At 34.9% G+C, this 26,509-nt stretch overlaps 1 protein-coding gene across 2 annotated transcripts in view; it reads right to left on the reverse strand.

Moving 5' to 3' along the window:
• The window catches only part of LOC149772441 (uncharacterized), a 54,579-nt gene that overhangs the window by 10,831 nt on the left and 17,239 nt on the right, over positions 1-26,509 (reverse strand). Inside the window, exons 1-4 of one of the 2 annotated variants that reach the window (XM_089947800.1) lie at positions 9,236-9,311; positions 6,304-6,376; positions 4,601-4,746; positions 829-977 (exon numbers count right to left, since the gene is read on the reverse strand). In XM_089947800.1, coding sequence (XP_089803926.1) covers positions 829-977; positions 4,601-4,746; positions 6,304-6,376 — 368 coding nt within the window. In that variant the 5' untranslated portion in view covers positions 9,236-9,311. Of the gene's footprint in view, positions 1-828; positions 978-4,600; positions 4,747-6,303; positions 6,377-9,235; positions 9,312-26,509 lie in introns of those variants that run through there. The other variant, XM_089947801.1, reaches the window with a different exon arrangement.

Below are 26,509 nucleotides of genomic sequence, written 5' to 3' on the forward strand. Positions count from 1 at the left end.
AAATTGCATCTAAATATGTAATTTTAAAACAAAATTGTCATCGTCATATAAGAATAAAGATCATACATGATTTTTGTTCTTGTATCAACTTTCGCCCACTCTGTTGAAAGCATTGCTCTTCAAGCCTTGTGATTTGATGAACGTTATAGAAAAAAAGCATGTACGAGTATGTATGATTCCTATATTGTGACATTTAACATTCTTGTGAGTTGTGACATGTGGCATAACTCGCAACAGCGCACAAGGGGGAAAAGGCAAATGTATAAGGCAATTGACAAAAAATCTTGCATTCCATTTCATTAGGCATAAAACTGGGCCCTGGATGGCCGAGTGGTCTAATGACTCCCAATTTAGATATCATTCACATCTGTCGTCTGCCCATGTGAGTTTGAGTCTCAGTCTGATCATGTGAAAAAGCTTGCCAGTAGCTTCCTGTGGGTCTATGTTTCTTCCCGGGGTATTTCCAAACTCTTCATCCACCAAATGTACTGGCTGTGAGGAATAGCCCATCATGTGCTCAAAACTAGCGTTAAACCCCACAAAACCAAGCCAAACAGACATGGACATGAAATTTATAATATTCCTTGAATAATTAAATATACAAGTGACTAAAAATCTTGCTGGCAATATTCAATGGTTGCATAAATTTCATATATAATGTTTGCTACTGTAGGACTGCTACTGTAGGACTATCTTTTAAACAATGGTCTGGTTTGTTGCATACTATATTTTAATGACATTTCAATCTCAGCACAGCACTTGACTGTATGGTGTAAAGCTTTTTTTCCACTTTTGTGTTCAAAGAATTCAAAAAATTATTCTGCTTACTAAGCTGTTATTCCGTTGATGACCTTTCTCTCCACTCCACTCAGAGATATTTCAGCACAGTTAATGATGAAATGTTCACCCACATTTCCGGCTATGATTATATCATCAATCAGAGGTTTGTTCATAAAACTCACACGGATTTCGTTGTCCTGTTATAAGTAAATTAGAAAGTTGAGAAAAACTGAATGAAATGTTAATATAATCGTTTTTTCCTTACTTTTGGAGGAGTTAGAATGATATATCTTACAAGGATGATGATACAAAATCATATTAGGAAGAAAGAGAAAGAAAAAACAAGGAAAAAGAAAAATGCACAAGATAGATAATCGATCATAAAATAGGTCAATGATGCATTGATCAATGTCTCAACAACCTGAAATATCAACGTATCGATGTATTAATGTTGTTATTGAAATGAACAAATCTAAATCTAACTTATTTCCCTCCACTACCAAATTGTACATGTGTGGTGTTAAGACATCTGCTTACCTCTTAAATATTTCTTAATGTTCTGAGTCCCGCTCCCGAAAAAAATTCCTTTAAAATCTAAACTGTATTCATACTTTCTAAAATGTCATTAGTATAATGATCTAATTCATTTGGAAGTTTTTCTGTAAGAGCTCGTGATTTGCACTCTTAAAAGTAAGCGGGTCATGTCAGCATAAAAATGTCGAACAATTACATTCTTTTTGAAGAAACATTTTATATAAGGTGTTTATTTGTTGCTTAGTACATTATGACTTTTTCTGACATGTTTCGATGAAACTGATATAACATCAAGTATGAAAATTAGATGTTTCATTGAACTATAAGACACAAGGCCATCCTAGTTCTTTCTCACGAGAAGGGTATCGCCATATTAAAAAAAAACGATAGAAGGAAAGTAACATTTTTTTTGTTGAAAATATTCCAAGAAGATACTACAAGAGTACAAATATGAACAGGATATGAAACATGATTTAATCTATACTGTACTAAAGTATGTTTAACTCTATACTGCAGCATTGTTAAATCTAGGCTACAGTACTGACAACTCATATCTACAACTCAAACAAGAACTGTAAATGGCTCACCATTGCAAATCCCCATGCTTTTTGTTTGCATACTTCAGCCCCCACCCGACCTACCAATATGCGCCTGCGTACTTATCCCCACTGTTATGACTATATTGTCTTATGCTAACAGAAATGAAACCAAGTAAAATTCAACGAGCAGTTTAATTCCCTAGAATTCAACAAACTTCAAATCAGTATTGTGAATTCGATCGCAAATAATCCTAAAAGTTCTATCAAAAGTACAAAAATATCAAATGAATTTGATTCATCTGGAATGGCCTGATGAATGTCGCGATGAATAACTGCTATAATACAAAATGCCTTTGAATGAATCACAATCTAATCCCAAAGTAGTATTTGATTCCAATAATTTAAATGATTCCTCTCAAATTGTATCTGAATATAACAGTCAATAATTCCACAGACCGTACTTAAAACAGATTTAATTTCTTAACCATATCCTCTATATACAGACTATCATCTGACTTGAGACGCAATTCTATTTTTCTGGAAAAGTTCATCAAGTCGTAAACAAGGTCAAGATTTAAAATTAAATTTTAGTAAACTACATGATAAAAATCAGTTACACACAACTCTCAGCTATGATATTAATCAGTTAGGTCAAAACTCCACCCTCAATCACTGAAGAAAGGTCAAAATTCCACCCTCAATCACTGACAAAGGTCAAGCACAATATAAATGAAATATAGATAACACCCACCTCCAGTATGTTCCTACAATCATAGGAAATGCGTGTTATCCGTATGAGAAATAAATGGCTGTTTATGTACAAACAAAATCTGGCACACATGTGGGTAATCCTGGAATGAATGCATATATAATGTTTGGTTGTAAAATAGGGGTGTGAGCCAAGGATTACACTCATCTTGTAGATAATTATTCAATGGGCTACACAGCAGTTTCATTCATTTTCTATGAAGTGACTGAGGAAAACTGGAGGTAACAGGCAGACGGGTGGACAGAAGGTTTCACAATATAGCCGCTCAAAAATCGAATATTTGCTAGACATAAGGTATACATTAAACATGAAGCATCGCAGTTTTATTGACACAGCTATGACTAATATATGTCGGATGTCTATAAAGTGTTGTAGAATGTTACCTTATCAATGCAACTCTTTTCAATATAATTGTAATCTCTACATAAACACGTCTTAATTTCTCATAACTAAAATGAGCTACATAAAAATCAGATTTTAAGATTTTGCTGCATCGTTACCAAAATATATATTCAGTTCAGGTTTATGGATTCTGATACTAATTCTAAAATAAATAGCGTTTTATAGTTTTACTGACACTGCACGCTTATAAATAACATTTATTACAACATAACGTTAAATACGCACCATACATACATGTACATATACATATTTACACACACAAACTTATATTGTTATCTGTATTTAATTTATATATTTGTTGGCTATTTCTTAATGACTTTTGTATTTTGTACTTGACGTTGTCCAAATTCAAGTTCACTGTATCTGACCAGAGGCATTCATTTTGTAAACAGAATACAAATCTAAAATTGTATCTGATTGTGAATTAAATATTCAGATCATTAATGTAAACATGTTTAACTGAATATGAGTTCAAAGATACATGCTTCATTCTGATCACATAATCATCAAGAATGGAAAATTCCATGAAGTGACAGTATTTCCAGAAAATGGTAATTGTGACTTAGGTCAAGTACAGGGGTATAAAATCTTGTTTATCTAAAACTTAGGAATTTTTGCCTTAATATCTGAAGCAGAATTAGTCCTTGTGTTCAGCTTTTCATTTGAGTGGATTTATTTATTCAAGTTATTATTCACTGGAATTACAAAGTGATTAATACTATTCTTGATCAGGAACATTAATTTGGAATTGTATGAATTCAGAAAAGAACATTTTGGGTTATATTGTTGTGATACAAAGATTTAGCAGGCCACAAGTACATTAGCACATTCAAGAATACAGGCTCATGAACCCATTCAATACTGAACTTTAATTGGTACACAAAATGGAACTTCATTCATTCGTACTTGTGATAGAACTTTTAGGACTGTTTGGGATTTAATATACAATACTGAAAGTATTTTCTTTTTAATTTTCACTTTGTATTCAAGGGGAAAAAATTTGTGGAATTTTACAAAACTTGGTGGTTTTCACTTTTATGTTACTTAGTTTAAGACCATATATATATACACACATACATATATACATATATTATATTATATATACACAGATAAACAGACCAGACAGACATAACCATATACATATGCATAAGTATGTGAATATACATACATATGCATCTGCATACATATATACATACACACATTTAAAAATACATAGAATTTATCAATTATTTTCCAGCCAATAAATTTTCGCTAGAAGCAACTTGCAACGAAACGAACAGGTGACACAAAATAAGAGTAAACTCTAAGCTATTAACAAATTGAAATGAACGAGTGATCTACAGAACGAACCCAGATAAACGGGAAACAAATCAAACGAAAAACAGTGTCAAATATGTAAATTATATATCTATTTTGTTTTGGGGCCATAGTGTCAAAAAGTGGATAAACATTCAAAGATTGGCACGCGTAAATGCGTGTTATCCGTATGAGAAATAAATGTCTGTTTATGTACAGACAAACACACACATACACACACACACACACACGCGCGTAGATGGAGAAAGAAGCAACCTACTTTAATACAACCGGTGATTTCAACCAAGCTCCTACTGCCATCTCGCCATGCAGTAGCACAAGTTACGACGGAATTATCAGCAAGAATCGAGGTATACGTTTCTGGAGAGGGATTTGTCACAATTATGGTATTATTGGGATAGCATGCTGAAAAATAAAAGCGTGAATGCTCAAAAATACGATTTTGATACTAATCGAACATGAATTTATGTTGACGAGACCACAAAGTGGATACGAACGTTCGATCTTCCTTGGTGCTGGAGCTGATGTGAATGGTTCCACAAGACTACTAGACACAGTAATCTTGCTTATTCCCCTTTTTGCTTATTCCCCTTTTCACTCAATTGAGTTTGCAAATACAGGTCAGTGAAATATAAATCTGACAAACTATCTTTGTAAAAGCAATTATCACCTTAATTACCCGATTTTAGTCTCTTGGGTGTGGTCCCCGTGTGTATATACTACCCCAAGAGCAAACTGTCAGCTGAATATGATCATTTCTTTTTTCATGCCCATTATGTATGGATATAGTAACAGAGATCTCAATAGTTTCCAAGCTGAGCTTAGTCCTTGGATGTGCGTGGGGTGGTGGGGTAGGGTAGCCGTAATATATGAATCCAGTGCCAGTTATTTTAGTGGTAGAAGATTATCTTTTCTTGAATTATTTGTGCAAGGTCTTGGTTAATTGGAGCGTCTTGCTAGACGAAGGTAAGATAGCCCATTACTTAACGATCATAACTTGTCTTCAGTTAGATCATAAACTACAATTACTCTTAGCTTGTTTGCTTATTTCTTTTCCTTTTTAATAATTTGCATAATTCTTCATGTGCTTTATCTGTTTCCGAGAGATATTCTTGTGATCTGTATTATTCACTATACTTTTAGAGTTATATCCTATATACTTTTGGTGGCATTTTGGTTTAGATTGTTCGTCGACCGATAGAAATTACATAGACCTAAAACAAATACATTTAAATCTTCTATTAACGAGTTCAGATATTATAATATATATATATATATATATATATATATATATATATATATATATATATATATAATAAGCCATTAAACATCTACAATCATATGGGTTTGTTTTTTTTTACATGAAAACTGCTGCCGTTTATACTTTAGTTCCACATTTGTTTCAGTTGTGTGTGGATGGGTTCTAACTAGCATTTTACAGTTTCCATCTGTTATCAGACTAAATACTGGTAGAGGAAAATGCAGGACGCAAGTTAGAGTTGTAAGATGGTTGATAAATACCAGTCATTTTCTACTGGCACACTCATGTATTTTAGACGGCGTGGCTCTCTTCATAAAGAAATCCTGTACCCGAAGTGTCGGCTAACATGAATTATCTTAATAGTATGTAGACGCGAGAATGAAATTATGAATGCATTAGGTATTCTGTTCAAATGTAATAGCATCTGGGTATTTTGCTTTCGGTGGAATAGTTGTTTTTTTTTTTATATATTTATAAATCGAGACAACTTAACATGCAATTTTCACCAGTTCAAGAGGTGGTCAACATGCACTATGCCTCTAAAGACTTTACTCCCATTCTTAAAACATAGTATTTAATAAAATATGAACGGATATATATATATATATATATATATATATATATATATATATATATATATATATATATATATATATATATATATATGTAGAGAGAGAGAGAGAGAGAGAGAGAGAGCTTACTGTATTGAAATGTTTGTGCAAGTCCAACTGTGGTTACAGCCAGTACGATCAACGGGTGCAGCAGGCTGGTCATCTGAAATCAAAGAGTCTGTTGATGAACAAGACCAGATTAGATGGCTTGCGATAGAAATTTCTCGATCGATCGATCGAACTCCCTAGCCCCATTGACACCGGAATCATAAAACAACGGCCTGCACGTCGAGTCCACGATAAAAACACTTGTGGAATTTGGGACCTTGAACCAAAACTGAACGAGTATGTTGATTAGTTTCTTAAAGACAAATTCAGCCTAAAGAAAAGTCAAAGTGCGTGGGAATTTTAAACAAATGAAACTTGACCCAGAACCTTGATGCAAATTTTCGATTAATATGCCCTTGATATCAAAGTTATCCGAGCTTGTCGCTAAATGAATTACCTAAGCTTCATGTATATACAACCCACATATGAAGAAATCCATGGATACATTTAGGATAACTGATGAGGAAAATCTGACAGCGTGTTTTCCCCTTTTCATAGAGGCAATGAATTAAAATGTACTATTATAAGGAAGTTCCTCTATATGGTCAACTGGAATAGTGGATCGGTTTCTTCATTTAAAGAGTTGAGAACGATTCTGACTTCCTTACCAAACTGATCACTGGATATTAATGTTTGGAAGAAAATCCAGTGCAAGCGCTTCTCGCGTAAAGGTATACATTTCTGCAATTATTCAGGTTTTCATTATAAAATTTAAAAACTGTTCACTAGGCACATCTGTGAGACTCGTGAATCATGACAAGTGAGATACAGAATAACGAATATCAACGAATACAAATAAACTAGGCACACAAATGATATTGAATGTTAAAATATTGACTTTTAAACAATTTGTGAAGGCCATGAAAATGTATTTAATATATATTATCAAATTACGTTTTCGCTACAAGGGCACTTAACTAGAATGAATTGTTCTCCAGAAAGAAATAAAAAAACACAATAACAAAAACCAGCAATAAATTAAAAAGACAATTTTCATGTTGTACGTTACACCACCATTTGGCAGCAGGTGCTCGTTTGACAGAATTGCCTGCCTACACCTGGATTAATATTTTTCGGAATAATATTTTTCTTGCTTTAGATCCCGTCGTGTTTATCAACCCTTTCTATGTACCAGTTACAAATTTGTTATTTGAGACCGACGATAATCTCTTTTGCATCTTGTATCGGGAGTACGTGATGGTGAATAAGTAAAACTGGATCAACGGACCAGTTTCACTTCAGAGACAAATACCATTTCGACGAAAACAATTATGGTATCAAGTCACAGAAACTGCAACAAAATTGTCTATTCTATAATTTGAACCACACCATTTAGTTCTAATACTATGATTCGAAAAAAGAAACGATTGTCGAAACATTACCGAAACAAGAGCAATCAAAATGATATAGAAATCGAAAATTTTTATATTTTTTTTTAAATTGTTAAATCATCCGTTTAAAAATTTTGCATCAATTTTTAATTCAGTTGAAAGAGTTTGGATTGAAAGAAGAACCGATCATTTTTAGCATTTATTAAATTCTGGCTAAAACGCTGCACCTTTCAATTCTTGTGCATGAAAAAATGGTCTCAGATGCGAATTGAATCAATAATGCACAGTTCGATGACTAGCAGCATTTAGAAGTAGATATTTTGTTAGAAATTATGATTCAAACAATCTATCCTCCCAAATCAATAGAATATTTGACACGGACGTTTTTCAACGCCGGATTTCCAAATGGAAGTTCCTGTGTAGTGCCACATACTTCGCTGATTTGACGCACCTTATACTTGGAATTCGACGAGACTTTGTGCAATTTTTCCACGAAAAGTGAACCCATTCCATGGACATTCATCACAAATGCAGGATACAGCAGAAAATAGTGGCATTTCAGTTGGATATTCGCGTGATTACTTGATGAAGAAACATTACTAAATCCAGACTACAAAGCTGTTCCTGTTTATGATAGTAATTCAAGTTTTAAGTATTTTGTGACCCGACATTAGCGTTATTTGATTTGAAAATAAATGCTATGATTGGATAACTTTCTGTCAGTTGTAAACATTCTTTTCAAATAAGGGCCATGTTTGCTTACTCGCATAGGCTGACTTTTAAACCACGCGTGTCAGGTGTTTTGTCTGTAACAAGTTTGAACCCCACCTACCCTCCCAAGCCTCTGATATTTTCAACACTCTTAATTTCCCTTGTAACTGGTCCCTGTGTGGTAAGTTGGCCATATTGCTGCCAAATTGTTGCTGCTAATACAAAAAGAAAAAATTAATTTCGAGAAGGCCGGCGAGGAAACGTTTCCACGGTCGCAGCCAGTCAGTGAAGACAAAATACTACGCAAGAATTTCATGACTGTTTTGGACAAAACAGATTCACAAAGTGACATGTTGACATCAAAAATATTAAACTGCACACATTATGTAAAGAGTACCAACTATGTGATAAAATAGAAAATGCTATCTCTGAAGTCTGTTGGAGCGTTCCGTCTTGCTGCCATAATACTCCCACCCAAACCAATGTTTACCTTATCATTCCTCTCAAAAACTGAGTCAACGAAAAAATAATAACTTATTCAAGCACGAAATTTCTCGATTCGACAAAATACGCATTTTGAAGTATATACAATGTACATTTGTAAACAAAACTAATGCAAATCGAAGGAGTTATCTTTAAGATACATATATGGAAATATTTCACTCCTGAGGTGGAAACATTTTGTGTTGTCACGAGTGGCTTCGTCACTTGTGACCATACAATATTGCCACTACACTCATGAAACATTTCTTTAAATCCACAAAAACATAGATATCATCTATATATTAATCAATACATACTTTTCGGACCAATTCTAACGAAGCAAAGAAATATTGGACTGTACAGTCTATTTTGTATCAACAAAATCGTACCTTAGCGATATTCTTTTCCCTGTCTGTCACCTTATCCAATATTTTCGTTGTATCAACCTCAATGCAAACATTTCATTAGAAGATGGTTTATATAGGTTTGAAACGAACGCACGATGCACGTAAAGACGTATAATAGTGAGTTCCATTCAGTTTAAATATGGTGGTTCATTGAATTACAATTAGCACGGGCAATGACATGTTGATTGACACATTTATCGTCAGTCCGAGCTATCACCCACTGCATGTACACATGGCTAGTCATACATTCGAATTTAGAATATTAACAATTACATCCACAACCTTAACAAATGTGTCAACAATTAAACGAAAAATACAAGATATTAGTCATGATGATGATGACGATGATGATGATGATGATGATGATTGTGGTAATACTCATCTTAATGATAATCATAATTATGTTACTACTACTAACAAAAAACCCGAACAACATTAATTAAAATATTGCGACACTTATAGTAAGGACGTCAGTTCCAAAAATTACAAAGTTAATGATTAAAAGATAGGAACATTGACGTATGATATTTATTCTTTCTGCACAACCTTCTTTCCGTCATACCTTTTCTGAATATTCAGGAAATGTTATTTTATTGACCAATTTAGATCCTTGGACCAATGCTTCTATTATGCAACAAGGGTTGGTTTTTTTCTTCTTCTCTTTTACCCCACCCCATTCTCCTTTCAGGGTATGGTCTATATATACTATTCACTGTATGCACGTTTGTCTGTCTATTACACACATTTCGACCAGACTTGAAGTACTTACGCAATGTGGAATGAATGAATGTCACAAAACAAGCAGAGCCGCTCTGGCTTACTTTCCTGCAATTAAACATTTCTAAAAGAAAATAAAAGAATATATCCGAAATGTGACTCCAATATCTTTCATTCTGTTTCTATCAGAGTCTCGTGTATGTGCATCGTATCGTCGGGTAAGTCAGTATGGAAACAGATTGTGAAAAGAGGCAAAAATTAGTAAGGAGACATATTGTGTAAAGCGTCTAAAATTAGAAACAAATTTGGCTGCTTTTATTCAACACTGAATGAAAATACTGACCCAACCAATGAAACTGAAGTATCTAGCGCCTACACTTCAATAACATTTTCTTCTACTCTGTTGAATTATTTTTAGGAGGGGATTGCGATAAGTGTTAAAGGTAAAATTGTATGTGCACTGTAAATGTGTGTGCTTGTGTGTGCGTATGTGTGTGTGCGCGTGTGTGTGTGTGTGTGTGTGTGTGTGTGTGTGTGTGTGTGTGTTGGTTAGTTGATTAGTTGTTTGGTTTGATAAACTTTCCAACTAAGGACTCAGACAATGAACATTCATTGCAATAGAAAACAATATAATCGGTATTACGTTGGAACATTAGATCCTGCAGTTTTATTTCAAGAATGTATTTCAGATAATCGGTATTACGTTACAACATTTGATCCTCAGTTGTATTTCAAGAATGTATTCCATACAATCGGTATTACGTTAAAACATTAGATCCTCAGTTGTATTTCAAGAATGTATTCCAAACAATCGGTATTACGTTAAAACATTAGGTCCTCAGTTGTATTTCAAGAATGTATTCCAAACAATCGGTATTACGTTAAAACATTAGGTCCTCAGTTGTATTTCAAGAATGTATTCCAAACAATCGGTATTACGTTAAAACATTACGTCCTCAGTTGTATTTCAAGAATGTATTCCAAACAATCGGTATTACGTTAAAACATTTGATCCTCAGTTGTATTTCAAGAATGTATTCCAAACAATCGGTATTACGTTAAAACATTAGGTCCTCAGTTGTATTTCAAGAATGTATTCCAAACAATCGGTATTACGTTAAAACATTAGGTCCTCAGTTGTATTTCAAGAATGTATTCCAAACAATCGGTATTACGTTAAAACATTAGGTCCTCAGTTGTATTTCAAGAATATATTCCTTGCAAACGATGACCTGATAATAGACCAAAGATAAAAGCCATGAAATGTGTGTGTGTGTGTGTGTGTGTGTGTGTGTGTGTGTGTGTGTGTTGGGAAGGGGTGGGCGGGTGAATAAGGGATATCGAAAGTTACAAATGTATAATACCTTGGTAGAACTCTACTATCAGTATAAGATACAATTGCATAATAGAACAAAGACACAAATGAAAATAGAAGAATCTTATATGTTCTTATGTATTAAGATACGTAAAAGATATGTAATGGGATTAAAATTCCTGTTCTGGATAAATATTGCAGACTCTAATAATTACTGAAGCAGTCATAATTTTCTATTTAACAAATTTGAAACCACTAGAATAGTTAGACTGTGGAAACAATTAGCGAAGCGAACACAAAAATATAATTTGGCTATTGTATTGTATGCATAATAAACGAGTATGTGAAGTGTCGAATTTTGAATTACAGAAAATTTTAAAGTTGAATGCTTTGAGCAATTAAAGACGTATGGCATTTAAGCCAGAAAGTCTTTGTGAAGGGTCACTTCGACCTTTCTTCGTTCATCACCTCCCCTCATGTCAGTGTAAACTTCAAAGTAACAGCATTCCGACCCAGTGAAATTGACCGGGTATCTTAACACGGTCCTTAGAAAGTAAACATTTGAGCTACCAATCCTAACCGCTTGGTAGGAACCCATGTCCACTTATCATATTTTTAATGGGAAATTGTCACGCACTGTCGTACACAGATTATGAGCTGTCTAAACCTGATGAAAGGAATTAATTCTTTGGGAAAGATTAGGGACCACCGCCTACCATTGGGTAGAATAAATTAGGGCGTAAACTTTAGAGCAATCTGACTATAAAGTGACGACCTTAGTCGAAATTATTTAGTCTGAAAATTTCCTAGAAGAGGAAACTTAGTCTCAACTCCGTGGAAAGCATAAAAGTGATTAGTGCTTTCCTCGCGAAACAAGGAAGGGACCAGGTGGTCGTCGTGTAAAAAGAAAGGCATGTTTAGTGCTAGGACGCACAAGTCCTGAAAGAAACAGCGACAAGGTACGCAATTTTAGTTTCATGTAATATTCTATTATTTGATTGTTTTATGCAAATGTGTTTACTATGATTAGGTTTCCATATTATGCATCATTTATTCAATTAAGGGGAATGTGTTGATGCTAGAGATGTTATGCAATTTAATTTATTCAATATCAAGGAAAGTGTTGATGCTATAGTTATTATGCAATTTATTTTATTCAATTTCATGGAAAGTGTTGTTGCTAGAATTGTTATGCACTTTACCTTTTAATTACACAATTAGTTCATTGGTAGAATTGATTGCATGCGATCCAAATGTTCATATGTGTGGGATTTCATATGGTTATATGAAATAACTTCCTTTGTTGTTAGGACGATACAGTTCATCGTGAGTTAACGATAATTACCTAATTATGTCTGATTTTGTAATACTTGGATAGTCTTGTAGTTAAGGAATGCCATGAGTTACATTTCTTTTTAATTTCATGCAATAGTAATCGAACATGTAGTAGCATATGTAAAATGATACGGTAATATTTGGTTGACGTTCACGTGGTAATTTAAGACCTGCCGCTGGAAAGCGAGGTCAATGTCCTACCGTACTAAGTCAGAATTTACTCGGTGTGTGGATAGCAACATGCTCTGAATAACTTTAAGTGAACTGCATGTACCTCTAAATAGTGGGTAAACAGAATTATGGGGGAAAATTTGTCCTTTAAGGAACAGCTTTTTGAGATGAAGACGAGACAGTCCGAAGACAGGAGTACGGGGAAAAGAAAGAAAAAGGACGAGGTCAGAATAAAAGGACCAGGAAGTCCATGAAGAGGCAGAACCTAGAATTTATGAAGGATGAACTAGCAGACGTTGATATCAGTCAAAGTGAACGAATGTGATGCAATCGATCGTGGACATTGCACTCTGTTCACCTCTCATTATGATGATGTAATAAATCCAAATTGGACACACCTGTTAAATTCTAGTCTTATAATCTAACTTGAATTGGAATTACCGTTATTAATTTGTTCTGATTAAATTTGTTATTTTCTTGTAAAAAGGGGGCTTGTATTGTTTGTTTCTTCCCAGTATTCTCGCTCAGTTCTCTGTTGAAATTCCATTCTTCTTTCACTCCCGCCGGGCTATAATATCGAGGGAGGTCATCCTCTAGATACAGAGTAATAAAAAACACATTGTATTGAATTGTGCATATTTTAGAGAGATGATATCACTATTTCACGAATTTTGCATGAAAGCATCTGTGGCAGTATTTAGAGATAATCTATATTTGTTGAAAAATTTGGACGGGGTTAAAGTGTAATCAACGATATTGGCGTTGACGAATAACAGTCAAGGGAGTAAAATGTTAACTTGATGATTTCAAACAAAATATATTATGTAATCCAATGATTTAGATAAGTTGCAGATTACATTCAATGATGATAATACTTAAATAAAAAGCATCAACCCCAACAGAAAGGTGGTTAAAATAGTACAGTATCAGGAAGGAATTAATTACTTATTTGATGTGTATAAAAACTATTTTATGATAGGCTCAATTTACTGTACAATATAAACAGCTCGCTAAGAATACAGAAACAAACTTTAAATTTATTCATCAAAAACGGACTCACAATCTACAGAGAATAAAGTCCAATTTAAAATAGCACACGGCGACACTATGTATGAAGTTAAGAGTTAAATATATGGATGTTCAAACAGTACAAGGCGACACAGTGTACGACGTAACTGTTACAGAGTCAAATATAGGGATGTCCTAACTGCACACGGGGAGACAGTATATGAAGGAACTGTTACAGAGCCAAACATAAGATGTCCAAACAGGACAAGGCGACACAGTGTATGACTTAACTGTTACAGAGTCAAATATAGTGATGCCCAAACAGTACAAGGCGACACAGTGTATGAATAACTGCTACAGAGCCAAATATAGGGATGACAAAATTGCACACAGTGACACAGTGTATGAAGTAACAGTTACAGAAATATATGGATGTCAAATCAAGACACAATCACGTGGTGTACAATTTAGCTGGCGCAGAGCCAAATATTTGGATGATCAAACAGCACAGGGTGATATTGTGTAACTGTTACAGAGCCAAAAATAGAGATGTCAAAACAAGACACGGTCACATGGTATATAACTGGAGCAGGGCCAAATATTGGGATGTCCAAAGAACACACTGTGACACAGTCTATGAAGTAGCATGAACAGGGCCAAATATGGATGTCCAAACAGAATACGGTGACACGGTATATGAGATAACTGGAGCAGGGCCAAATATTGATGCCAAACAGCATATGGTGACACGGTATATGAGGTAACTGGAGCAGTGCCAAATATTGATGTCCAAACATCATACGGTGACACTGTATATGAGGTAACTGGAGCAGGGCCAAATATCGATGTCCAAACAGCATAAGGTGAGCAGCAGAGAGGGTGAAAAGACCACTTAATCCGTCACGTACGTTTTTTAGACAGAAAAAAAATAGTGACCCTTCATAGAGGTCATTAACATTACCGCGTCATTGATTGACTCAGACAAACAAGGGATGCGGTCGCACCTCTCTCTGCTGCCATGTTATTCTGAATAATCCTGGAAATTATCAGAGTAATCTTGAGGATCTTTAAATTTTAAATAATACTCTATCTCTGTTGGTGGTTTTTCTATTTTTGGGTTTATCTTTTTTTCTTTTTCTGTAATACGCCATCAGACTTCTATATCGATCTCCGTGACAATTTGCACAAATCTGATATAATCCTCTAACGCCGTTGTTACATCCAACACAGCGTCGTGAACCAGCATGAGGATTTTTTGATAAAATATAATTATGTCTCCTGCAATATTCTCCATGGCACATTTTGTTGCATTTATCTGTTGTTTTTTGAATCAGCCACGCACAATTGTGCATTATATTAATGATATCTGTTTAATTAACTTTACACCTCTCTCTGCTGCTATAATTAAATCATTATGTTATATTAAAATAATGGTACATCTGGAATCTCATACTGCAAGAATAGCTCGAGAACGATTAGAAGCAATCAAAAAATTTCTTCCTGTCAGAGACTCATTTAGAGAAAACTTACAAGCGCAACAACAAGCACAAGTTGAGTACGAAGAGGACACTAAAAAACTGTTTAAACCCGTCACTGCAGCTACTAAGAAAGCTGCAGCGGCTGTTGAAAAAACTATATGGGGAGATATTGCGGAGGAAGATAAGAAGAGGAAAAAGGGTATTTTCCCAGTATTAGAACAAACTGCAGCGCAGACTGAAAAAATAGCAAGAAGAACCAAGAAAACAAAGGATATTTTACGAGATCTTCCAACTGATATAGTTGCGGCTCAGCCTCAATCCATTGATGAGGAAATACTTGAAGGTATTAGAGAACTTCGTACTGAGATAGGTGATATGAAAGATCGTGAAATAATAAAACCAGAAGAAGAGGAATATGATGAAAGTGAAATGATTACGCTGAGCAATAAATTTACCAAGGGGAGTATCAGATTCATAAGAGAAATTAGTGATACTGATACGTTATCAAAACTTGCTGCAGAAAGTAAAGATAAAAAGGAAAAGTTTTTAAAACCTGAATATACTCCCGCTCGTATTAGTGATCCTGAAATCTGGTATAAATGGATATATCGTATATATTTCAATAAAGATAGAGTTTATTCTAATGATGAGCTATATAATGATTATCGCAGAAAAATAGATATGTATCCTGCACAAAAAGAATCAAAAATATCACAATCTCTCGGAACAATAAGTGAGGAAGAAGAAGTATCACCCTCAAGACTATTTAAGAAAACAACAGAAAAAAGATCACCCTTAAGACTATTTAAGAAAACAACAGAAGAAGGAGCAACGGGGAGTGGTCTGGGAAATAATTTTGTTCGTCCCGATAATATCCTCAATGATGTGTCACAGTTAGAAGTTCTCATAGGAGGAAAACGTGCCGGGAATAATTCACCAGAAATAATTAATGAAGCAGCTAATATTTGTCGGCGATTATTTCAAGGCGGTATTATGGATATCGGAGTTTACCGAGAACTTATCGATGAACTTGTTCATGATTACAGTGACTAGTTGTTAGATAAATGGTAAATAAAATAAGATGATAGTACACAATGATCATCGTAAATCCGCACAGGTCAGAGCGGTAAACTCACGATTACCAATCTACAGAGCTATTTACGGAGATGGACTTGGTGATGTTGTACAGGGATTATTTACAAGGATAGCTCCAAAAGTAGCACCTGTTGCAAAACAATTATCGATGAAAGCTATCGATGTTGTTCGTGAAAAAGCTCCTGGTGCAATTGTCAATGTTGCTGGTAAGGCGCTCTCGGCGATAAAAGATAGACTAGCACGATTAATGCGACGAAGATCACAACCACCAGTGAAACTGTCAAGTACTGAAATTATGCCCGCAGACGTAAGTAAAATAATAAATCAGGCTGCAAATCAAAAACTAGCGGAATTATCTGAAGAAGCAGAAAGAAATATGACAGCAAATTTAATAGCAAGAAGCGGTCTTCGTCGACGATGATAATTAGATCACCATTTGGAAAAATGGTAATTATAATAAAATGTTTAAACGTATGTCCGACTCAGCATTTGACATGGATGAACCGGTCATCAAAAATGAATCGGTACGTGATTATCAATTTTATTCCTATGACGCAATACAACCAAATCAGCGGGGGAGAATCGAATTAAAGGTTCATGATACAAGTAGATATTTTTTACCCGCTGAGACATTTATTGAAGTAGAAGGTAGACTTGTAACGAATGTTGTAGCTAATACGCCATATGGTGCCAATTTGCATGTTGGTTTTGTCAACAACGGGATTATGGCACTGTTTAATAGCGCCACATACATGATTGATGGAAAAAATATTGAAGCAATTCAGAATGATGTTGATGTTGCTACAACAATAATTGGTCTAGCGAGATATTCTGATGATTACACAAGATCAGCCGGTCCAACAATGATGTTTACTAAGGATATTACTGACCGCGCTGATCATGTTCAGTATATTAAGTTACGAGCACCACAAAATATTTCAGTTAATCCACAACCAGATGATTTTGAGCATGAAGTTAGACCAGCAGGTGAATTTGATATTATAAAAAGTGTTAATACGAGATACAACTTAGGATTTGCAAAACGCCGAGCAGCGTTGTCAGGAAATGATACAAATTTTTCATGTGCAATTCCACTGTCTCACATCTTTGGATTTTGCAGAAATGTTAGAAAGGTCATCTTTGGAGCTAAACACACAGTTGTGCTCGTAAGAAAAGGTGATGATAATGATGCAATCTGGCGAGGTGTTGGTGTTGCTGATGGTAAAGTAAATATATCAAAGCTTTCATTGTGGATGCCAGTAATGATTCCATCTATTGCTGAAGAACAAAAATTACTCTCTTTTACGGATCAGGCGGTAAATCATTGCTATCATGGTTAACAGTAACCACAGATGCTACTCAAAGTTCTGTTAATGGTTTATTTACATGGAATATATCATCACAGCAAGGTGTTTCTGCGCCGCGACATATTTTTATTGCGCTGCAAGATAATGCTCGGATGAATAATCAAGAACGTTCACACATGATATTTGACGACCTTGGAGTTAATGAAGTTTCTTTGCGGATAAATGGACATCAAGAACCAGCTGAAGATATAATGTTAAATTTTGATCAAAATCACGTAGCGCGTGCATATCATCATTTGATGTCATTCATGGGACGTGATCAAAATGTGGATACCGGTTTGCAAATATCACAGTTAGACTTTACAAATCTATATCCGATTTATTATTTTTCACTGGAACATCTTGATTTGTCCAAACAATCTGTCGTTGATATACACTTTCGAGCTCGTGTTACTAACCCTTCTCCTGATATAGTTGGTCCACCTCTCATTCACGGCAGCTACAGAGCAATCGCGGTTATACTTAGCGATAAAGCCATGTTACTGGAAGGTGGTAGTGGTCGAATGAGAGTCGTTGATGCACCAGTGGAAAATCTTTAATCATGTTTTTCAAAAACACGTGTATTATCATAAAATGCCATATCATCACGTTAGTGTCAGTCTAACTCCTGGTCAAATTAAAAACCTTCAATCAAATTCAGCAAAAAACTGCGGATGAAAATATCACTAAAGCGAGATCAGATCACGGGTGGTCAAAACAAACTATCATTATCAGAACGTCAACTTAAACATTTCAACGATGCTAAACAATCAAAAAACAGGCGTCAAACTTAATCTCTCTGCGGGTGCGATTAAGTTAAAACCGGTGGTATTTTTCCACTTCACGCGGATATTCCAGCGTTAATAGCTGCTGCCGCTCCAGCCGTAGCAAAAGCAGCCGCACTGGGTGCTGTTGGAACAGCTGCTGGAATGGCTGTAAAGAAAGCAACAGGAAAGGGATACAAAAAAAGGGTCGCGGCCTAAGATTACAGGGATCTCGTTGGGGAAGAGATCTGAGGCTTCCAGGATCACATCGTTAGATGCTCCAGCATCAAATTTTGATTTACTTGATGCTGCTAAACGATTAAAAATAAAAAACTTTAGAGGTGTTTTTATGCGAGGTCAAGTACCGAAACAACCAAACATTGTTGAATCAGGTATTATTAATCTCGACTCGAACTTAGGACCCGGTACTCATTGGGTATCATACGCGGTTGATCCACGTGGAGTCGTTTATTTTGATTCATACGGGTTAGCTCAACCCGTTGAATTTATCAAGTATGTTGCACCACTTCAAGCGCAAGTTTGGTATTCAACGCTATCAACACAAACAATGACAGATCCGCCAATATGTGGCCGTGAGGCAATTAATGTACTTAACGCTATATCAAAATCATCCAAACCGCCACATAAAGTCGTGCATGATTATACAAGCAACCGATTCGTTTTAAACAGATCTTAGATCTTAGATCTTATATAATCGTTGATATTTACGGAAGAATATCTTCACGCGTTAAGAAAAAATCCGATGACATTGATCTGTCAAAGTACGCGACTAAAGATGAACTCGCTGATATCATGAACCTGGCTGGAGTTGACCCAGATGACGTTGTTATTTTTCAAGATCGATATGGTAAACTAAAAACCAGCAATATCAAATGGAATGATATAGTTCGACGAGTACTCGGTGCGGTCACGGATAATATCCCTGTGTTTACTGACAGCGGCAAAATCAGGGATTCAAGTATGTCGTTTACAACCATCAGAGATCAAATTACAGCAAGTGTTGCTAATCGCGTGAAAAATACCGGTGACACAATGACGGGTGAACTCAGCATGAACGGGAATAAGATAATAGTTTTAAGAGATCCAACATCCGACGAAGACGCAGCAACAAAAAATACGTCGACGTCAACAACAACACCGTAGATGGTAAACTGTCCATGTTGCGGGCCGCGTATGACGTTCATGTGAGCGCTTTTGCAAGATTTCGCAGAAACCATCAAAAAACCGCAGAAGACTTCTTCGGCGCTCCGCACACCGTTGACATAAAACTCGTTGACATCAAGACGGACGAACATGGACACGATCAAACAAACACAGCAAAACATCGTAGCGGAGATTCCTGAGATCGTTAATAAAACCAATTTGATTAAAATTCCAGCCGGAATAACTCCCGGGCATATTACCAACATCGTATACACTGTATCACCTGGATTCGCAACATGGTCGCAGCAAAATAAAACTATCAAATATACCGCAACAGTCACTGGCGTGTACAGACTATCTGTGTTCAGTGCTGCAAAATTTGAAATATTTACAACGTATCCATGGCGTCATTCAACTGGTAAGTTTTCCTGGGTTGTATCTGTTATATTAAATAGCGGAACCGAAGAAATATTTATTCTGGAAGCAGCTGATAAGAAATTAACCGCAACATCTTACTGGTGGTGTTTGGAATTTGTAGCTGAAACACCTCAATTGGTTACTGCATACAATATAATGAGTACCCAGATCGACGATGCGTCTCAATACAGGTATAATCAAGCGCGTGAATAGCAGGCAGCGTTGAAAGATCTAGTTGAACAATACAATACGCGGTAAAAGTAAAAAATATCGACGACGACTAGTTATCGTCGACGTGATCGTTTATTCAGTATCCGCTATTGTTGCTGGAACCGGTGTGATATTATCAACAATAACAATGATGGCACCAGTAGCTGTAACCATTTGTATTTCAGCTACAACAACTATTGCAGGTGTGTTCAATATCATTGCAAAAAAAGTATGTACTTGCACGAATGAAAAGTTATCCGATTACATCATAAAATTACATACAGCGACGGTCGCATACTCGAAGTTCTCTTCGTTGTTATCAGAGAGTCTCAGTGATGGAATTATATCTGATTTCGAGTTTTCAGAGATAATTAAAATATATAACAGTGCTGTTAAAGGTACGAGTATTAATAATGACGGAATTACTCCAGCAGATCGTGACAAACACAACCTCACACAAGACCACGATGATCTCGGTAAGCTCGATTAATCCTGAATTTAGTATCAATTTTCCAACTGCAATTCACGCGAATGAAATTACACTAGCGCAATTACGAGTATACCATAGTTGGCCAAATATCAGATGGAAATCATTTCATGGTACACAAGCAAATAATTCGCTTGTATTTGCTAATAAAAACAAACCAGATGGAACACCTGACTGGGTCGTTGTTGGAATACCAACTGGCAGTTATGAGATTGAAGAGATCAATGAGGAATTTCAACGTAGAATAAAATCAATAATAGGAAAAGAATCAAAAATATCGATTAACGCTCATGAGCCGACGCTATCTTCTACGGTTGAGATACATTCTCCTGATTACGTCGTTGATATTTATCAATCTTCAATCAGAAACGTGCTAGGTTGGCCTGAAATAGCACCACCAATACCGGCACAGATACCAGAACCAACTCGGGCTGATTTTACATCGACGAAAAGTTTTCATCATAATATTAAAATGAATTATACTAGTTTTTGGTGGAACATAGAAAAACGGGTATGGGATAAACGGGATCAATTTCGTCTCGAGCGAACTGGTGATTACTATTGGCTTTTACACAACGCTGACGACGGTAATAACCTGTATAATTCATTTTACGATATAAATATAAATAATATCATTAATATCATAAATTCAGACCATAAATAACAACTAAATAATTTGCGTGATAATTTTCAGGAATATTTATCTGATTTGACATCTACGCGTGAAGAAATTATTAAACGAGTAGAAATTTTAAATCATATAGCTGATACCACTGAATATTTTCATAATAGAATCATAAACTTGGTTTTTAAATCATCGGGCGATTATAGAAGGTTTTTCGCAACCAAATACAAAATACCCGAAGCTGATATTGCAACGTTTGAGTTCCCTGATTATAATCCAGATAGATTAAGAAAATCTGTCAATGATGTCATTGATGAATATTTTCCTAAAATAATCGATGCGTGGAGAAAAGTAGCCCCACCAGCAACCGTTCTTAGATATAATAATGATCCACACGGCGGCGGCAGACATGTATCTCCGGGAATCGTTAATATAACTTCAACGGTCGCGGTTAATCTAGTTTGTGATGTGATCGATGGCAGCTATCAAATAGATCTCGGAAGATCAAACCAGGCTCAACAAGGATATGTTTTATACACGTTCACATCACAAGTTCCCCCTGGGGTTTTGATCGTGCAAGAACCAATTAATCCTGTTTATCTGGGGTGTCATAATAATATGTTAACACGAATAAATTTTAAACTAACTGACCACATAGGACGATTAATTGACCTGCGTGGGGAGGAATTGATTGTCAATCTGTATGTGAAATCATAGATCTTTATCGTAGATTTTTCAGAAATATTATATTTATTCTGAAATATTTTAATTTGATCAGAAATATTTTATTTTTATCAGAAATATTTTATTTTATCAGAAATGTTTTATTTATTCTGAAATATTTTATTTTATGAGAAATTGATATGGTGGATGGTACTCAAAATCGTGTAAATCAATCAGTTTGTTAATTCTGATGGGTATTTAGGTATTCAAAATCATGCAAATCAATCAATTTGTTAATTCTGATGGGTATTTAGGTACTCAAAATCATGCAAATCAATCAGTTTTGCAAAAAATACTACAAAAAAATTTCCTATTATTGTGAAATATTTTTTTAATTCTGAAATTGATATGATGATTTGTACTCAAAATCATGCAAATCAATCAGTTTTGCAAGTAATCTGAAATAATTATTATAATCTGAAATATTTTATTATTATTATTTTAGCAGAAATATTTTATTATTATTCTGAAATATTATTTTATTTTATCAGAAATATGTTAAATTGATATGGTGATTGGTACTCAAAATCATGCAAATCAATCAGTTTGTTAATTTTGACTAGTAAATGGGTATTCAAAATCATGCAAATCGATCAGTTTGCTAATTCTGATGGGTATTTAGGTACTCAAAATCATGCAAATCGATCAGTTTTGCAAAAAGTACTACAAAAAAATATTTTATTATTATTCTGAAATGTTTTTTATTTTATCAGAAATATTTTATTATTATTCTGAAATACTTTATTATTATTCTGAAATATTTTTTTTATTTTATCAGAAATATGTCAAATTGATATGGTGATTGGTACTCAGAATCATGCAAATCAATCAGTTTGTTAGTTTTGACTAGTAAATGGGTACACAAAATCATGCAAATCAATCAGTTTGTTAATTTTGACTTGTAAATGGGTACTCAAAATTAACAAAATCGATCAGTTTTTGCAAAAAATAAAAATATTTCAGAATAAATAAAAATATTTCAGAATAAATAAAAATATTACACTTGTTCGGTCATTTCACGATCTAACATGATCTTCTTTAACTGTCTTATACGAGTACTAATCGTTTTATTTGCCTCGTATTCATGAGATAACTCGGATCTAATTTTTTCTACTGCGGCAGAAAGAGGAACGAATTCCTTGACCGGATCATCTTTTACTGCAGCTAGTGACCGGATCATCGCTGCCTGAATTCGTTTTATGAACTTGTATTCAGACGACAGTGTAAAACCACCATCATTTTTACGTTCTTGTAAGATATCAAAATCAGATTCAGTTCATCAGATACATTAATACTGTCTTTTTCTAATTTTTTAATAGCAACAATTACATCATTGATATTTTTATAGTTCATTATTTAGTATATATATATATATATATATATATATATATATATATATATAAATATATATATAAGAAAAAAATATCCCCTATGAACATCTCTTCGAGTCTTTTGGCAAGTTCAGGAAGGGGCACAGCACAACATACAAGAACAGTTCAACCCAGAACTCGTAGCTTGCCACCGCATTCTACCAAGTTCAACGGGCAAACGAAACACTACCCCCTATGAGAGCCCCTAACCCGTCAAACAACGGTCTAGAGGCCCAAGAGGGTGCGTTTGGTGAAGATAATCCCCATTAAACTCGTAGCTTGCCACCGCATTCTACTAAGTTTAGACGATACAAGGAACACAATATGAAGTATTTACATGATACAACCCCATAACTTGTAGTTTGCCACCACATTCTACTAAGTTTAGAGGATACATATAATCTTAATTAAGGACAGTACAAACATACAATGAATGACATGAAATATATACAATGAATGAATGGACGGCACAAACATACAATGAATAAGTATATACAATGAATGAATGGACGGCACAAACATACAATGAATGAGTATATACAATGAATGAATGGACGGCACAAACATATATGAGGCCATTTTCTACGCTCAGCAGAACACACACCAGCGACGTGTGGTTGGAGGGGTTCTGCTGAGCGTAGAGGGACTGGCAGCGCCCCAATTAATTACAAAAATCGCAAATATGCGTAACCACCGACCAGTTGTCAGCCATGGGGATTCGATCGCCGGACCACAAGTATTACGGTCCAATACGTTACCAACTGAGCTATCGAATCATCTAACAATATTATGTTTTAGAAAAATATTATATAGCTACGGTTTCTGAATAGATTGTAAGTTATACATATTTCTACATTAAAACAGCAGTTTCTAAATATCTTGCACTAACAGCGTGTTCTGAATAGATTGTAAATATTTCTGTATTATAACAGTGGTTTCTGAATAGCTTGCACTAACAGCGTGTTCTGCCAACATTTTTCGTAACAGATTGTAAATATCTACACTCAAACAGCGTGTTCTGCCTTGATAAAATATATGGACATGCTACCACTGCATTATCATACCTACAGATCGATTTGTATTATAACAGCAGTTCCTAAACAGATTGTAAATATCTGCATTAAAACTGCGTGTTCTGCCTCGATTTCTCGTAACAGATCCAAAAATAACTCCGCTATATTGTATGATGGGAAATACGTTTATATATTTATTTTGTGACCTAAAAACCATAAATATACTTCTACGAGTAATTAATTACGACGTAAATGGTTAAAATTGACTAATTACGACCATAAAAATCAGAAATCTACTGATAAATATATGCATACAGTAGTAATCTCCCTTTCGCATGAGTCAAAAATAAGTAGTATAAAAATGGGAATCCCTGACAAAAAGGATAAATAATTAAAAAAATAGTTAATAAATATAATTCTACGTAATTACTTGATAATGATGATAGTTTATCTCACTAACAATATTGGAAGGTGATTCTTTGTTTATATTTACTGGAAAAAGTGGATTTATATATATTTTCCGCGACAAATTGTACCGAACGCTGATTAATATCGAAATATTTCGCAGCCGCGTTCATTTATTGAAATATAATTTCTTCGCCAGTTTATATGTTTGTAGACTTTACCGCCCTCTTTCCGGTTGTTTTACATCTCCCAGTATTACCACGTGCAGAGGTTTCGCTCTGTGTAACAACTCGAAGGTTGGATAAACTATTATTTTGAGGATTCCAGTCAATATGATTGATCACAAGACCGTCTCTGATCAACCCCTTGTGACATTCATACACAAATCGATGACAGAGATAAGGTTTCTTCCCAACAGTAAACAATAGATAACCAGTATTATTAACATAACCAACTGGTACTTTCTTCTGATAATTTCTGATCATACCATCAATATTTGATTCGTAGTTTGTTATTGTAGGATGTGAGACAAATTTATCTTGCTCCATTATACAAAAATATCATTTGTTTAAATCATAATTTGTCTGAAAACCTAGTTAGATAATCCTCCACGGATTTTATAGCGTTGTTATTGACGTTATTTTTTTTGTCATAATATCTTTTAAGCTCTCTGTATCGTTTACCACCACAACACGCACACAACTGTGTTTTTCCTCGTACTCCAGCACCACATCGCAGACATGGTATTGGTCCTAAGCTTCCACGGTGGACGTTTTGCATGTGTTGTCCACATAATTCCTTTCTGATGGGTTTATTACAACAAGTTAATGATCCAATCATTAACCATTTGCATTGAGACATTGTATATATATAATACTTCATAAAATTCATGACGCCAAGAAAAAAATTTACGCAGATGGTGCATCTCATGTCTGGTCAACGTTCAAGATTATTCGCAATGACAAGGTCAACGCCAAAGGTGTCGACGCTACGATGAATGACAAAAGAGCAGCAGCTATTATTAAACAGCTCGATGATAGAAGTTATCTTTTCAGAATAAAATTTGTCATACTTGCAGAAACAGATAACTGGATTATCCTTGACAAATATGATCCAGTCCACGGTAATAAAAAAAACTGTCATACTAAGTAGAAATTCCAAACCAGGTCTATTGACCGGTATTGACAAACCGTATTATGAGCGAGCGTATCCTGTAACAGCACTTATTTATGAAATCTATGTGATAAATGAAAAACCTAGCGTTGGTAAACTGGCGCCAATGAAATTTTCAAAAATAAACTGTGTAGCTGAACGAGTAATAGAACATTTTACAAACGCGGCCCGTGGAAACGGTTTTTAACAGATAAAAGACGTAAAATAATAAACGAGTGGGGCGACAGTTAAAGATACCGGAGCGTCTATCAAAGATGTCACTGAGCTAGGAAAACAATTAAAATTCCCAATAACCGTAGCGACGATAACAGGAGAATCAAAGTATAAATCAAAAGGAACTCAAATAAATATCATTGATCATAATGCGCATGCATGGACTAGCGCAGTAAACAATATTTCCACGAAATCGAACTGTTAAATTTTATGATGATAACATGTTT

Source organism: Sinohyriopsis cumingii, unplaced genomic scaffold (genome assembly GCF_028554795.1).
Source record: "Sinohyriopsis cumingii isolate HCF-2022 unplaced genomic scaffold, ASM2855479v2 utg001505l, whole genome shotgun sequence".
NCBI classification, from domain to species: Eukaryota; Metazoa; Mollusca; class Bivalvia; order Unionida; family Unionidae; genus Sinohyriopsis; species Sinohyriopsis cumingii.